The sequence below is a fragment of the Hemiscyllium ocellatum genome, chromosome 2 (genome assembly GCF_020745735.1).
Source record: "Hemiscyllium ocellatum isolate sHemOce1 chromosome 2, sHemOce1.pat.X.cur, whole genome shotgun sequence".
In the NCBI taxonomy this organism is placed as follows: domain Eukaryota; kingdom Metazoa; phylum Chordata; class Chondrichthyes; order Orectolobiformes; family Hemiscylliidae; genus Hemiscyllium; species Hemiscyllium ocellatum.
In genome coordinates, this window is record NC_083402.1 from 58,117,661 (window position 1) to 58,131,086 (window position 13,426).

The following is a 13,426-nucleotide window of genomic DNA, read 5'->3' on the forward strand; positions in this document are numbered from 1 at the left end:
AAGATGGCAGATGATCCGACAGGGAAAGAACCATTTCAGAAATGAGTTGAAACATTATATAAAATGATAGCACAAGTGAACAACCTCTTGCTTCCCTTTCAGTTTTGGAGCACATCATTTTAAACTACATTAAAAATGTTGCACTTTATTCTTAAGGTAAATCTTGGAAAATTAATCAGATGCATTTCAAAAGGATTAAATACCTTCATATATGCATATTCTTTCATTGCTGCAAGACGAGAGAGATAAAGCCATGACATTTTCTGTCTGTGTTTGTGATAGTCACGTTTGTTCTTCAGATTTCGAAATGATGTACGACCCAACCTGTGCAGTTTCAAAGCAAACTGTTGTTCCTCTTCATTTGCCACTATATAAATATCTGCAACAGATCAATGTAAATTAAGATATTTTGGTCAAAAGAAGAATTATTGGATTTAAAACATTAACACTGTTTCCCCAGCTACAGCACTTTGCTTTTAGTTCAGATCGCCAACATCTGCAGAGTTTATTTCTAATTAAGATATTGGTGGAACTGGTCAGATCATAATTTTTAGGACCCCAACAGTAAATATGCATAAATAGCCCAGCTTCCTCTGTAATAAATAACCACCATGATCTGAGGAGTTCTTAGTCTGAAAATGGTAATAGAAAACACAAAGTATATCCCAGCTGGTGGTTGCTCAGTCAAGTTAGACCCAGAAAGGAAACCTGGCTTGATAAATTGTGTATTTAATTTTTCCTATTTTTGAGAATAGAGGTTAGTCACTGAAACATATTCACACAAGGCATATGCGCTTTAACAACAGAACATAGTTTTACTTCTTAATAGGAGAAAAACAAAAACAAAATACTATAAATGACAGAATGATTGTAACATGAACAGCAGAAAAAAAGTTTCAGCCTATCATCCAACATTATCCTTTTACAGATACTCGGATCCAGAGAAATTTCATTTGCATCGTAACTCTTAAGATTTTACTGAACTGATTTCTCCTAGTTTCTCTTCTTTGGCCTGTACAGACAAATTTTGGATTGGTTTGAATCTACTGGTATGGACTGTATGTTTTCAGTTCTAACAACATGAATATCTTATCCAAACTCTCCTGGCTTGGAACCTACACAAAACTAAAACACTTCAGCTATGGTGACTGGTTTTCCTGAACTAAAACTTGAATTGCCTTCTCGAGGAATTTTTCTCCTTTCTGTACTGAACTCCTGGAGAACTTGAACCTTCTGTTTTAAAGTCAAAATAAACTACTGATTTTATGGTACACTCAGATGCATAAACATTCTATTGCTTAACATACACATTCTGCAAGGCACGTGACTGCAACCACACACACTGTTCCAAAATAAACATTTTTACCAGTTACATTCACAGAACTGAACCAGATCAATTTGCCTTTATTTTACATCCAGACCCCAAAGTCTAATCCATATTACATATTTTTCATCATAATCATGTAGAACAATACCATTATATCCTTTTTCCTTCTTGAGCAATGTAAAGCCAAGAAGGCATTAAAAGTCCATAATGACAAATTAATAATGTAAACTGACAAAATATTACAAAGCATTATATGATTAACACTAAAGCTTACTTTGCTTGTAAACACAATGTTAAAATTTCCCAAAATATTTCAGTTTAAGAAGATAATCAGTGAATGTTGAAAACAAATATCAGAGTATAACACAAGGTTGCAACAAACATGAAAGTATTTGGATAGTAAGACAGCACAAGTGCCATCTGAATATACTTCTAGACATATTCCCAGATACCTTTTCTAACAAAGAACTGCAGATGCTAGAGATTTGACACAAGCAGAAACAGAAACAGAAGAAACACAAGTCTCCTGAGATGTGTGAACAGACTAAGACACTAAGAACAAACCCTGAGAGGTTCAATGAAAAGTCAGTGTAGGCAGCCATAGATTCGTTGATCTGTTTACAGTCTAAATCAGTACTAACCAGACCCATGATTCTCCAAATAAAGATGCATAACATTTTACTCTTGATATAAAATATTGTTTCAGTTTCCAATATGCATTTGGGCACTTTGTATTAATGCCTTCCTACCTTAGTTGCCCAATGAGATGTTAATGGGCCTTTTCCTTTAGCTACTTCAGTTTTGCAATTTACCATTCACAAAATGCTTCCTTAATTTCAAATATTGTGCAAGCTGCATATTTTTGTTTCTTACCAGATTCTTTGCCAACTCCCATTTGATTTCCAACTGAATTAAAGACATTTCGTGAAGAAAGAGTTTTCAGAGCAAGGTAATCATATCCAGTATTTGTCAGTCGATAACCCTGAACCACTGAAAAAGAAATTAAACATGACACAAAACAGACAAGAATGGAGAACTGTTTTACTGATTTAGCTCTGCTTTCTCACGACAGATGCTGCTAGACCTGACGTGTTTCGGCAGCAATTTCTAATTTTATTTTGCTAAATACCCTTGTTCAGTTGAGCTTCTGATCACTTCCAATTCTCCATCCTACAATGTTCCAAATAAATTTAAAGAACAGCATCCATGAGATATTTTACTGCCCTCTGCCTTTAAAAATTAAATTTAACAGCTAATCCACCATTTTCATTTTCTCTTGGACAGCAAGAGAATGGAAGAACACTGCTTCTGGTACTGGATGTTTTATATACTAGCATTCATGTTGGTATAACCTATACATAAGCAAACATTGAGCTGTTCTGAGGCTCAACTTACCTTCCCGTCTTCACAGTATGGGCCACAGGAGCCTTTCCCCTTTAATATTTTGTTGTAATCTTCTAACCCTCCATTGGACTTTAATTTTGTTTTTACACTTCTCTCAATATCAAATAATTTTTTTGCAGACACACATTTGATTACTGCAATCCTCTACCCTACACAGATCCCTTTTGACTATTTCCATCCCCACCTTCCTCCATTTTTTTCTCAGCTCTGTGCCTGTGGCACAGCAGTTCACTCCGAAATTAATTCACCTGCAAAAATATTAACACTAATTTCTTCTGTACAAATACTGCGTAGCTGGCTGACGGTTTCCAGAATTTTCTGTAATGATCTTATCTCAACACTTTTGTACGATGATGTAAAAATCACAACTTCTCAAGTTTTATGGTGTGAAGCTAATTTAAGCAATTTCTACAGTAGTAACATGATGCAACATTGTGCATGTTTTTGACAATTTTGATTGTTCTGCCTTGTTGCTATTTTTAGTTATGGTAAAATGAAGGATTCACTTGTTTTAAGGCCTGGGTGAGAGGGCTGTATACTCTCAGTTACTGAGTCAAAATCCTGGAAATCCTTTATTGACAGCAGTGTGTGTATACACTGCCATGGAATACAGTGGTTCAACACAGTTGTTCATCATCACATTCTCAAATGAACTTAGAGTTAGGCAATATAGTGCTGGACTAGCCAGTGAAATAATATTAAAAAATGCAAAGACGGGAATGGAAAAAAGGTGTTTACAGTGGTTAGACCTCACATCTCCAAATTCTCAAGATATTGTCAATTTCAATTTGTCAACAATTATACTTTAAACTATTTAACTTCCTTGCAAGGTAGAAGTACTGGTGTCTAAAGAAAAGCAAATTCGCTTTTCTACCTGTATACATGGCAAATGCAATTGTTACTTCCCTGAACTTTTAGAGGAGAGAGTTGGGGCTCTTGTAGCATAGTGGTAGTGACCCTACCTCAAATACAGACTCAAAATTCCATCTACTCCAAACGTGTGACATAAGTCAATCTGTTCAAGAATGTTAAATAAAAGGGGAAAGAAAGGGTTCGTGTGGTACACGGTAAAATCCCTACCACTGAACTAGGGGACACAGGAAGAAGTTGCCCTTGCTCCAGATTGCATGATGCCATCACTGAACAGGTCAGTTGGAATATTTCTATAAGGTCATAGAGTCAGAGATGTACAGCATGGAAACAGACCCCTCGGTTCAACCCATCCACGCCGACCAGACATCCCAACCCAATCTCAGCCCATATCCCTCCAAACCCGTCCTATTCATATACCCATCCAAATGCCTCTTAAATGTTGCAATTGTACCAGTCTCCACCATATCCTCTGGCAGCTCATTCCATAGACATACCTCCCTTTGCATGAAAAGGTTGCCCCTTAAGTCTCTTCTATATCATTCCCCCTCACCCTAAACCTATGCCCTCTAATTCTGGACTCCCCGACCCCAGGGAAAAGACTTTGTCTATTTACGCTATCCATGCCCCTCATAATTTTGTACACCTCTATAAGGTCACCCCTCAGTCTCCGACACTCCAGGGAAAACAGCCCCAGCCAGTTTAGCCTCTTCCTATACCTCAAATGCTCCAACCCTGGCAACATCCTTGTAAATCTTTTTCGAACCCTTTCAAGTTTCACAACATCTTTCCAATAGGAAGGAGACCAGAATTGCACGCAATATTCCAACAATAGCCTAACCAATCTCCTGTACAGCTGCAACATGACCTCCCAACTCCTGTACTCAATACTCTGACCAATAAAGGAAAACATACCAAACGCCGCCTTCACTATCCTATCTACCTGTGATTCCACTTTCAAGGAGCTATGAACCTGCACTCCAAGGTCTCTTTGTTCAGCAACACTCCCTAGGACCTTACCACTAATTGTATAAGTCCTGCTAAGATTTGCTTTCCCAAAATGCAGCACCGCACATTTATCTGAATTAAACTCCATCTGCCACTTCTCAGCCCATTGGCCCATCTGGTCCAGATCTTGTTGTAATCTGAGGTAACCCTCTTTGCTGTCCACTACACCTCCAATTTTGGTGTCATCTGCAAACTTACTAACTGTACCTCTTATGCTCGCATGCAAATCATTTATGTAAATGGCAAAAAGTAGAGGACTCAGCACCGATCCTTGTGGCACTCCACTGGTCACAGGCCTCCAGTCTGAAAAACAACCCTCCATCACCACCCTCTGTCTTCTACCATTGAGCCAGTTCTGTATCCAAATGGTTAGTTCTCCCTGTATTCCATAAGATCTAACCTTGCTAATCAGTCTCCCATTGTCAAATGCCTTACTGAAGTCCGTATAGATCACATCTACTGCTTTGCCCTCATCAACCTTCTTTGTCACCTCATCAAAAAACTCAATCAAGTTTGTGAGACATGATTTCCCACGCGTAAAGAGTGAGGTCTGCAGATGCTGGAGATCAGAGCTGAAAATGTGTTGCTGGTTAAAGCACAGCAGGTTAGGCAGCGTCCAAGGAACAGGAAATTCGACGTTTCGGGCCAGATGAAGGGCTCTGGCCTGAAACGTCGAATTTCCTGTTCCTTGGATGCTGCCTAACCTGACATGATTTCCCACGCATCTATAGGGTTAAAGGTTTCTAAGATATCTCAGAGCTCTGACTCTCAGATGCAGGAGTGAGGGAGCAAGCACAGGTCAATCATCTCCAGGCAACAGTGTTAGTGGAAAATCACAGTTGGATCAAAAACACCAAATTTGTAAGAATTTGAACTGTGCTGAAAGATACGTCCAGCTTGCCTGGAGGCAGACATCACCTAGAAGAAAACTCTCATTGTGACAGTTACTTCTGGGATTAAAGTTTACCAGGCTAGGAAAAGAACAGAATAGAAGTAAATGCTTTGGAGTCCAGGATAATTTTGGGCTGTCTGTCTGAGAAAATAAGACGGCTACTTTGGGACAGTGTATCTATGGAGCAGATATTCGGTTGTGTTGAAAATAAAATGGGAAAATACTATTTTGGAGTTTAAGGTATAAATCACATAGAAAAGTGATGTTTAGTCAAAGAACCTTGGTCTGATAGAGTCTAAAGGTCTAAAAACAGGAATTCTTCTTGTGTCATCCTTCTAGTTGATTAACTACAAGTTTGAATTTTTAAACTTTTAATGGTTTTTATGGAAATTGTGATGCAATGCACTATATCCAGCAGTCTTTCTGTATTCAAACTATATGCCTCTCCAGAATTGTACCACTTCTATAGACAAGGTGATCCTCAAATTGAGGTGGTGTCCCAATGCATCTACTGCCCAGGTCTTTCAATGTGGTAAATGTTGAATATTTGTTAAAAGTCAATGAAGAAGCCTCAGTTATTTGCTGCAATGAACAGAGTAAATATTTAAAGATAGTGAAAGGAATATCAAATGAGCAGACTACTTTGTCCTAGAAGGATGCTGAGCTTCAATTGTTATTAGATCTGGACTCTGAACAAATGGTGCACACACCATCACATACTTGAGATTATATGTTACTTGTCCCCACATTCTCAGACCAATGATACAACCTTGTGCCAAGGCCAATTTTCCTGGCATAGAACCCCACATTGATAGACCAGGCCTTGTTATTAACACAACATGATCTCATCACCAGTGCAGACCTAGCAATGAGTGCATTTTGCCAGTGATTGGAGGAAAACAGGAGCAAGCTTGCTCCTGGCCTCTGGCTTGACTGTTGTAGAACAGCACTATTCAACACAAGAGGCCAAAACCTTTTATGCATCTTCTAAATACCAAAAAGAGGTTGAAGCAAAGTTCAAGCACCTAACATTCATTCATTCACTCATTCAACATGCCATGGTATAATTCTAGGAAACGGAAGTCTGGGGGGTGGGGGGTGGGAGGAATGGCACATCAATCGGCCCCCTGTACTTTACAGATAGTGACCCTGCTTCTGCCATTCAAGGGATATTTGGAAATTTACAGCAACATATGAAGAGTCAAAACAATTGCATCACTGCTACTTTTGACCGGATCTGTATGCTGGTTTCACTAGGTGAAGAAAAAAAAGCCTCTGAAGCTCGTTAAACCTGAACAAAATTGTGAATTGTGCAGTCACAGTTCAACAATCAAATTCTAAAGCTTTTAAAAAAAAATCTGAGGATCCATCAGTGTACAAACATTACTAATGTAAACAGAATATCATATTTTGGTCCTCAATTTCAGTGCCTTACTACAACACAAAATACTAAACATGATTCGTTAAGAAATTTAAATGTTGAAGGTTGAGGTAATGCAAGCATATTTTACTTCATATGCTGAAACATTTAGCTTCTGTACAGCTCAGTGAAATTGATACATTATAGGTAACTAGATACAAGAAGGCATAAACTAAAGCATCACAGACAAAAATAAACAAGACCGACCAATATAAAATGATTGCTGTTACTGAAAAAGAGAAACTGAAGTTCCAAAATATCACTAAGATAAATTAATGTAAGTGGTTTGATCTGTTAATTTTACTAAAACTTACTTTTTGTTCTCTCATATGCCAATAGTTTATGCTTTACCAATTCACGCAGGATCTTATTGCATCCACCATGTTTAAGGTTTGATATTGAAGCAATAAGACTGGGTGGAACAATTTCATGATTCTTCATTCCCATTTCGACCTGTATGTAATAGAGCAAATCAAAGATGAAAATATTAATTTAGGAGACTTGGAATAGAAGAAACAGAATTTACTGTAATATAAACAACAGAACAAATCAAGGTAATTATATGACCAGCCTAGTCCAACCCCTTCCCCAATAAGAGGTAAAAAAAAGTAAACATCACAGGAAATACTCTAGGAAATCCCCTTTTACCCTAATCAAATGAGTTGCTAGGACCCCCAATTATTACTATTCACAGGAACCCACAAGTTATATGTTATAACTTTAGATGTTATTCAGAATATATCCTGACCACTTTTAAAAAGGTTGTTAAGGGATTTTTCGGTAATTTGTACCAGAGGCTAAAATCGGAACTCCCTCCGTAATGGCACTGGAGTTTTACCTACAGCACATGGATTGCAGTGGTTCAATTAGGTAGCTCACTGCCACCTTTTCAAGGGCTAACTGGGCTGGGCAATAAATGCATTCCACGAATGAATTTTAAGAAATACTTCATACCAACCTATTTTTCTTTATTCTTTTTATGGTATATGACCTTAGCTAGCAACATTTGTTTTTTTGTCCCTAGTTGCCCTTGACCCGGAGTGGCTTACTGCACACATTTTAGGGGCCAGCTATGAGTCAATCACATTGCTGTGGGCCTGGAGTCACACAGAGACTAGATCTGGCAAGGACAGCAGACATCATTTTCTAAAGGATGTCAGGGAACCAGATCTGTTTTTACAACACTCAGTAATAGTCTCACGGTCACCATCACTGGCAATGGGTATCAATTCCTGATATATTCATTTTTCAGTTTAATCGATAGACATTTAGCTATTATAGATTTTTTAAAATCAACCCCCAAAGACACATGCCTGGGGCAGGGATTATTTGAACCTGAATCTTCTGGCCCAGAGGTAGAGAAACTACTACTGCAGCACAAGGTCCTACTTCCAGATTTATTAACCGATTTTAAATACCGCCAGCTGCTATGGTAGAATTTGAACCCATGATCCACAGTAGTAGCTTGGGCCTCTGGATTATTAATCTCATAACATTATCGTTATGCCTCTTCAACATCCCTTAAATATCCAATACAGATTTTAAAGGATAAACATTATATTAACAACTGCCTTTTCTCCTTACACCTTTAGTGGACATAGTTTGAAAGTTCATGCACCTCTATACTTCATTGAAATCATATTGAAAAATCACTCATGAGTTGGCACAAAAGCTAGCATCATAATGTTCTATTCAATAATCTTATAAAATTTATAAAAATGATCATTTGGCAAGGCAGGAATCCGGCTGCCAGCTCAATTAGGATCTATTGAGTATTTAAAATTTTAGATTTCCGGCATCTGCAGTATTTGGCTTTTGTAATTATATTTAATTTAGTCCCAGTTCTCTCTCAGGAATTTGCTGAGATTTGTATTTGTCTTTTTTGCCTTCTACAATTTACTATTATTGCTTCTTTTAGTAAATCTTTATTTCAGATATACACTCCATGAATTCCAACTGAAATTTCTTCTGCTGTGCTTCAGATTCAATAATGATTATAGATATCTCCAACATAGTTCTTTTTGTTGAGTCATTGCTCTCACTGTATTCCAAAAGTCATATACTGCCACATTCAGCTTCTCTCTTCAACTATCAAAAAACTGTCCTGATCCACAGTTTCATTTCATTCGTCATCTTATAATGCCTTTGCAAAAAAAAACTTTCCTTTAGGTGTCAGGAATTATTAGACTTCAATAATTCTAAGTTACTAATGCCCCCAACACAGGTCTCTTTCCTTTTCTCTTTCCTCAGATCGCTTACCTTCTTCCAATGTCAGCCTTCAGCAAAGGCCTCAGCTTCATTTCCTTCAACACTACTTCTATTAATTGTAGAATTAGGCATGAGACTGAGTTTTTCTTTTGTGCATTTGCCTTCACGTTCACTTCTTTGGCTAACAGCATTCCTACACACAGTCGATCTTTTCTTCCATCTTTAAAAAGTTCCATTCTATCCGGATGCCTCCTTCTGGTCACATAGTCTCTCACTGAATCCCTAGAATCACAGAGTGCAGATAGAGGCAATTCAGCCCATACAGACTGCACCAACCCTCTGAAAAGCATTCTACACTATCCAGATCTTTTTATTGATAATTGTTAGTGTGACATCAAGTGTCTCATTTTTGGTGCTCTGATCACTCATTTCAACTTCTCTAATTTTATGAAATAGGAACAGGAGTAGGCTGCTGGACCCTTCCAGTCCGCTCCACCATTCAATAGGATCATGGCTGATCTGACATTCCTCACAATCACTTTTCTGTCCTTTAATGTGCCGCTCTCTTCTGTCAAATCTAACTTTAATGTCTTTAAATCTGAGAAGCTCTTTTATTGGTGAATTAATCTCTACCCTAGTCAAGCATCAACTGTCCAATACCACTTTCCAGCTCTCCCAAACAATGGCCACATCACCGAACATCAAGCCTTCAACTGCCAAGTTGTTACTAATCTCAGTTAAAATCTCTGAAGTCCTGCCAGGAAATGCCTCCAACCTGTTTCCAATACTTTAATGCCAATATCAGTACCATTTCCAGCTCTCAATACAAACTGGGAAATTTTGCAAACTACACCTCCCTTTTTGTTTCCCTTCCCTTCTATTATTGCCATTTCTGGGGATAAGCTACTGACCAATAATTATTTTACACTTATTGATTCCCTGAGTTTCTAGACTATGCTTTTCCCCCCCCAAATGCTTACTTCAGAAGATCCTTCCAGTTACTCTATTGCATCTGTTCCAATGATGCTACCTATGTAATCAGTGCTTCTGGTACATTATACTTTTTCAACTAAGGATTCCCTTTTTTCAGGTGACAGGATCCCAGATCATGTTCATGACATTTCCTGCACTTCCAAGCTCACCCTTTTAGTTCTCTCCCAGAATTGCTCACCTCATCTTCACCTTCCACCCCAATGGGCTCCAAGTTCAACGGATCATCCATCATTTCCAGAATCTTGATGCCACCAAACACATCAACCTCCCCTCCCCTTTCAGCATTCACAGTGGACCATTTCCCTGCAGCACTTTGATCTGTCACCACAACATCCCCAAGCCATCCCATCATACCTCGTGATACCTTTTTAACCTTCTTTCCTAATGTCCAGGGACCGAAACACTCCTCCTAGAATGAAGCAGCAATTTACTTGTCCTCCTTTTAAAGATAAAAAGATGTACTCACTGGTCACAATGCAATTCTCTCTACACGAAGGAGACCAAACATAGATGGGCGACTGCATTGTTGGGCAGTTTAAAATGGCAAGATTGAACTTCCAGTGAGCTATCATTTTAATTCTTACCAAACTCCCACCTGGCCTCTGTCCTCAGCCAGCTACATCTCTGCTAACTCACAGCATAAGCTTAAGGATTAGTACCTCACCTTTAAATTATGTACTTATTGAGTTTTTGGACTCATTGACTTCAGCTTATTTCAGATAGCTATTAACCTTAATTTTCAGTCAGCAATCGTTGACAATGATGCATCCCTTTAGGCATTTGAGCTTTCCATGCTTCCTTTCTATTTCCTTCCTCTGTTTCAATAACTTACTTAAAACCCGTTTTAGCTCTTAACTGTTTCCAATTCTGACAAAAAAGTTAACATTTTTTCCTTTCTTTGCCAATACAGCCTGAGAATTCTACATTCACTGAGGCATTAAGTACTAAAAAATGATTAACATGATGAAAATATTAGTCAGAAAAAGTCAGCGTTATATTTTAATAATTGTCTGTAACATAAAATGCATCATCAAGAATATGTTCGCTTCCTCCCCTCCTAGAAAAGTGGCAGACATAGAATCAACAGATAGGGCAAGTGATTCATTATTCAGCAATTTTTAATAAACTCCATTTATAACAAAAGGCGAAATTATGCTCATAGGGTAGTATATCCCAGCGTCTTTATAAAACAGAAGGATTTGACATAGGGATACCTCCTCGAGGTAAGTCACTCAGCCCCTTCTGTAATCACATGCGAACTTTAATCAAGTACAAGCGGGACTCTGGAGTGAAATAGCAACAGGCCCGGACCGGCAACTTACCCCAACCAGCACTCTGAAATCATCTCTCTGCAGGTACCTCAGCAACACTACATTCAGCTTTCCCATCGCTGTGACCGGGGGTGAGAAAACTGGAATTTCAATCCGTTTATGCCAGACTATGGAGAGACAGAAAACCCAAGGCCCTCCTGAACTACCAGGAATACCGGGCCGGACTCGCCTGCGCATGCGCACTCGCTACCAGATCCTCGAAGATACTTAATAAAATTCACTATTCAGTTGAAACACCAAGCACGATCCCTAAAGACTTGTATAACATACGATTTTAATGTTATGATTTGAAACAATTACATTATGATTGAAGTACTGGTCCTATAGGCATGTTTCGCTGTGTTAGGTTTGTGTTTTATGTGCTGCCAGGGCCTGGGGACGGTTGGTGTGTTTGAAGGCAGTTGGGCTCGCGCACTCGGCTCGTTGATCTTCGGAGTTTATCTCGGTCACAGGTTACACTCATGTCCTCCTTCAGAAACATTAGGGGCCAAGATCTGCAGCCGAAGATCCCGGTGCGTACTTGTCCATTATTAGTACACAATCCCTTGGACTGAAGATAACTTTCCTCCACTCCGCTGTTGTAAAGTTCAATGTTGGATCCGCAAAACCCTGCCACAGGTGGGGCGGGCGGTGTTTGCTGGGACACTTGGGCTTTTGCATTCTACATTCCGCTTGGTCTTCATCGATAGCTTTCGCAGACGGTTGGCCTTTTCAAGGGGATGCTTCTTTTCCAGTTTGGGCTTCACAATTCCCGCTAGTCAGTGGATGGGGAAATTGCATTTCTTTTAAGGAAGGCTTTGAAGATGTTTTCGAAACGTTTCTTCTGCCCTCCTACTAATGCCTTGCAGAGGAAGTGGTTCAAGGATGTCCTCAAAGCAGCCTCGAAGAAATTGCAGTATCGCCACGGACTGAAACCCAAGACTGTCCAAACTGGAGTAGAAGTACCTGCGATTTGCCAGTACAATGTTATTAACGAAATTATAGTGGGCACTGAAAACAATAAGTCAGGCAGAAACAAAAATAATAATTGCTGGAGAAACTCAGCAGGTTTGGTCGTATCTATGGAAAGAAAGCAGAGTCAACATTTCGAGCAGAATAGGCAAACGCAGATGTATTGAGTTCAGTCACAGATCAATCAAGAAATCAGGAAAGTTTCTTGTGGTGCAGTGGTATTGTTCCCTATAGGTGAGCTAAAAGGCTTCAGGTTCAAATCCCACTTGCTCTAAAGCTGTGTATCTCTCAAGAGGTTGGTTAGATCATAAGAATTAGGAACAGGAGTAGGCCATTCAATCCCTCCTATTTGCTCCACATTCAATTGAATCATGGCTGATCCAACATTCCTCAATCCACATTTTCCCATTGCCCTTGGTTCCTTACTAATCAAGAATCAATCTGACTTGGCCTTAAATGTACACAAAAACTCTGACCCCACAGCTCTATATGTAACAAGATGTTTCAAAGATTCCCAGCCTTCCAAAGAAAGAGATTCCTCCTTACCTCAGTTTTAAATTGGTGCTCCTTTATTCTGAGATTCTGCCCTCTGGTCCTAGATTCTCCCATGAGGGGAAACATCCTCTCAACATTTACCTTGTCAAGCCCTTTAAGAATCCTGTATGTTTCAAAGAGATCACCTTTCATTTCTCTAAACTACAGTGTATAGAGTCCCAACATATTTAGCATTTGTTCATTAGACAATCCAGGGATCATTCTAGTGAGCTTTCTCCAATGAAATATGTTTCCTTAAATAAAGGGGCCAAAATTATTCACAGTACTCTGGACATGGTCTCACCAACACTTTGTATAGTTGCAGTAAGACTTGCCTACACTAATTTTCCAATCCTCTCAAAATCAGTGCTAAATTTCATTAGCCTTCTTGTGTGCTAGCTTTCTGCGTTTCATGCATAAGTACTCCCAAGTCTGTTTGTGTTGCAGCTTTCTGCAATTTTTCTCCATTTATATAATACTGTTCTCTT

At 39.0% G+C, this 13,426-nt stretch overlaps 2 protein-coding genes across 3 annotated transcripts in view; one reads left to right on the forward strand and one right to left on the reverse strand.

Moving 5' to 3' along the window:
• riok2 (RIO kinase 2 (yeast)) overlaps window positions 1–11,625 on the reverse strand; it is a 30,331-nt gene extending 18,706 nt beyond the window's left edge. The window contains exons 1-4 of the mRNA XM_060844312.1: window positions 11,445–11,625; window positions 7,236–7,374; window positions 2,201–2,317; window positions 204–379 (exon numbers count right to left, since the gene is read on the reverse strand). Coding sequence (XP_060700295.1) covers window positions 204–379; window positions 2,201–2,317; window positions 7,236–7,374; window positions 11,445–11,510 — 498 coding nt within the window. The 5' untranslated portion in view covers window positions 11,511–11,625. The remainder of the gene's footprint in view (window positions 1–203; window positions 380–2,200; window positions 2,318–7,235; window positions 7,375–11,444) is intronic.
• A 214-nt stretch (window positions 11,626–11,839) lies between these two features.
• Window positions 11,840–13,426, forward strand: part of LOC132827678 (uncharacterized) — a 149,496-nt gene continuing 147,909 nt past the window's right edge. For both annotated transcript variants that reach the window (XM_060844325.1, XM_060844334.1), the window contains exon 1: window positions 11,840–11,965. In XM_060844325.1, coding sequence (XP_060700308.1) covers window positions 11,915–11,965 — 51 coding nt within the window. In that variant the 5' untranslated portion in view covers window positions 11,840–11,914. The remainder of the gene's footprint in view (window positions 11,966–13,426) is intronic.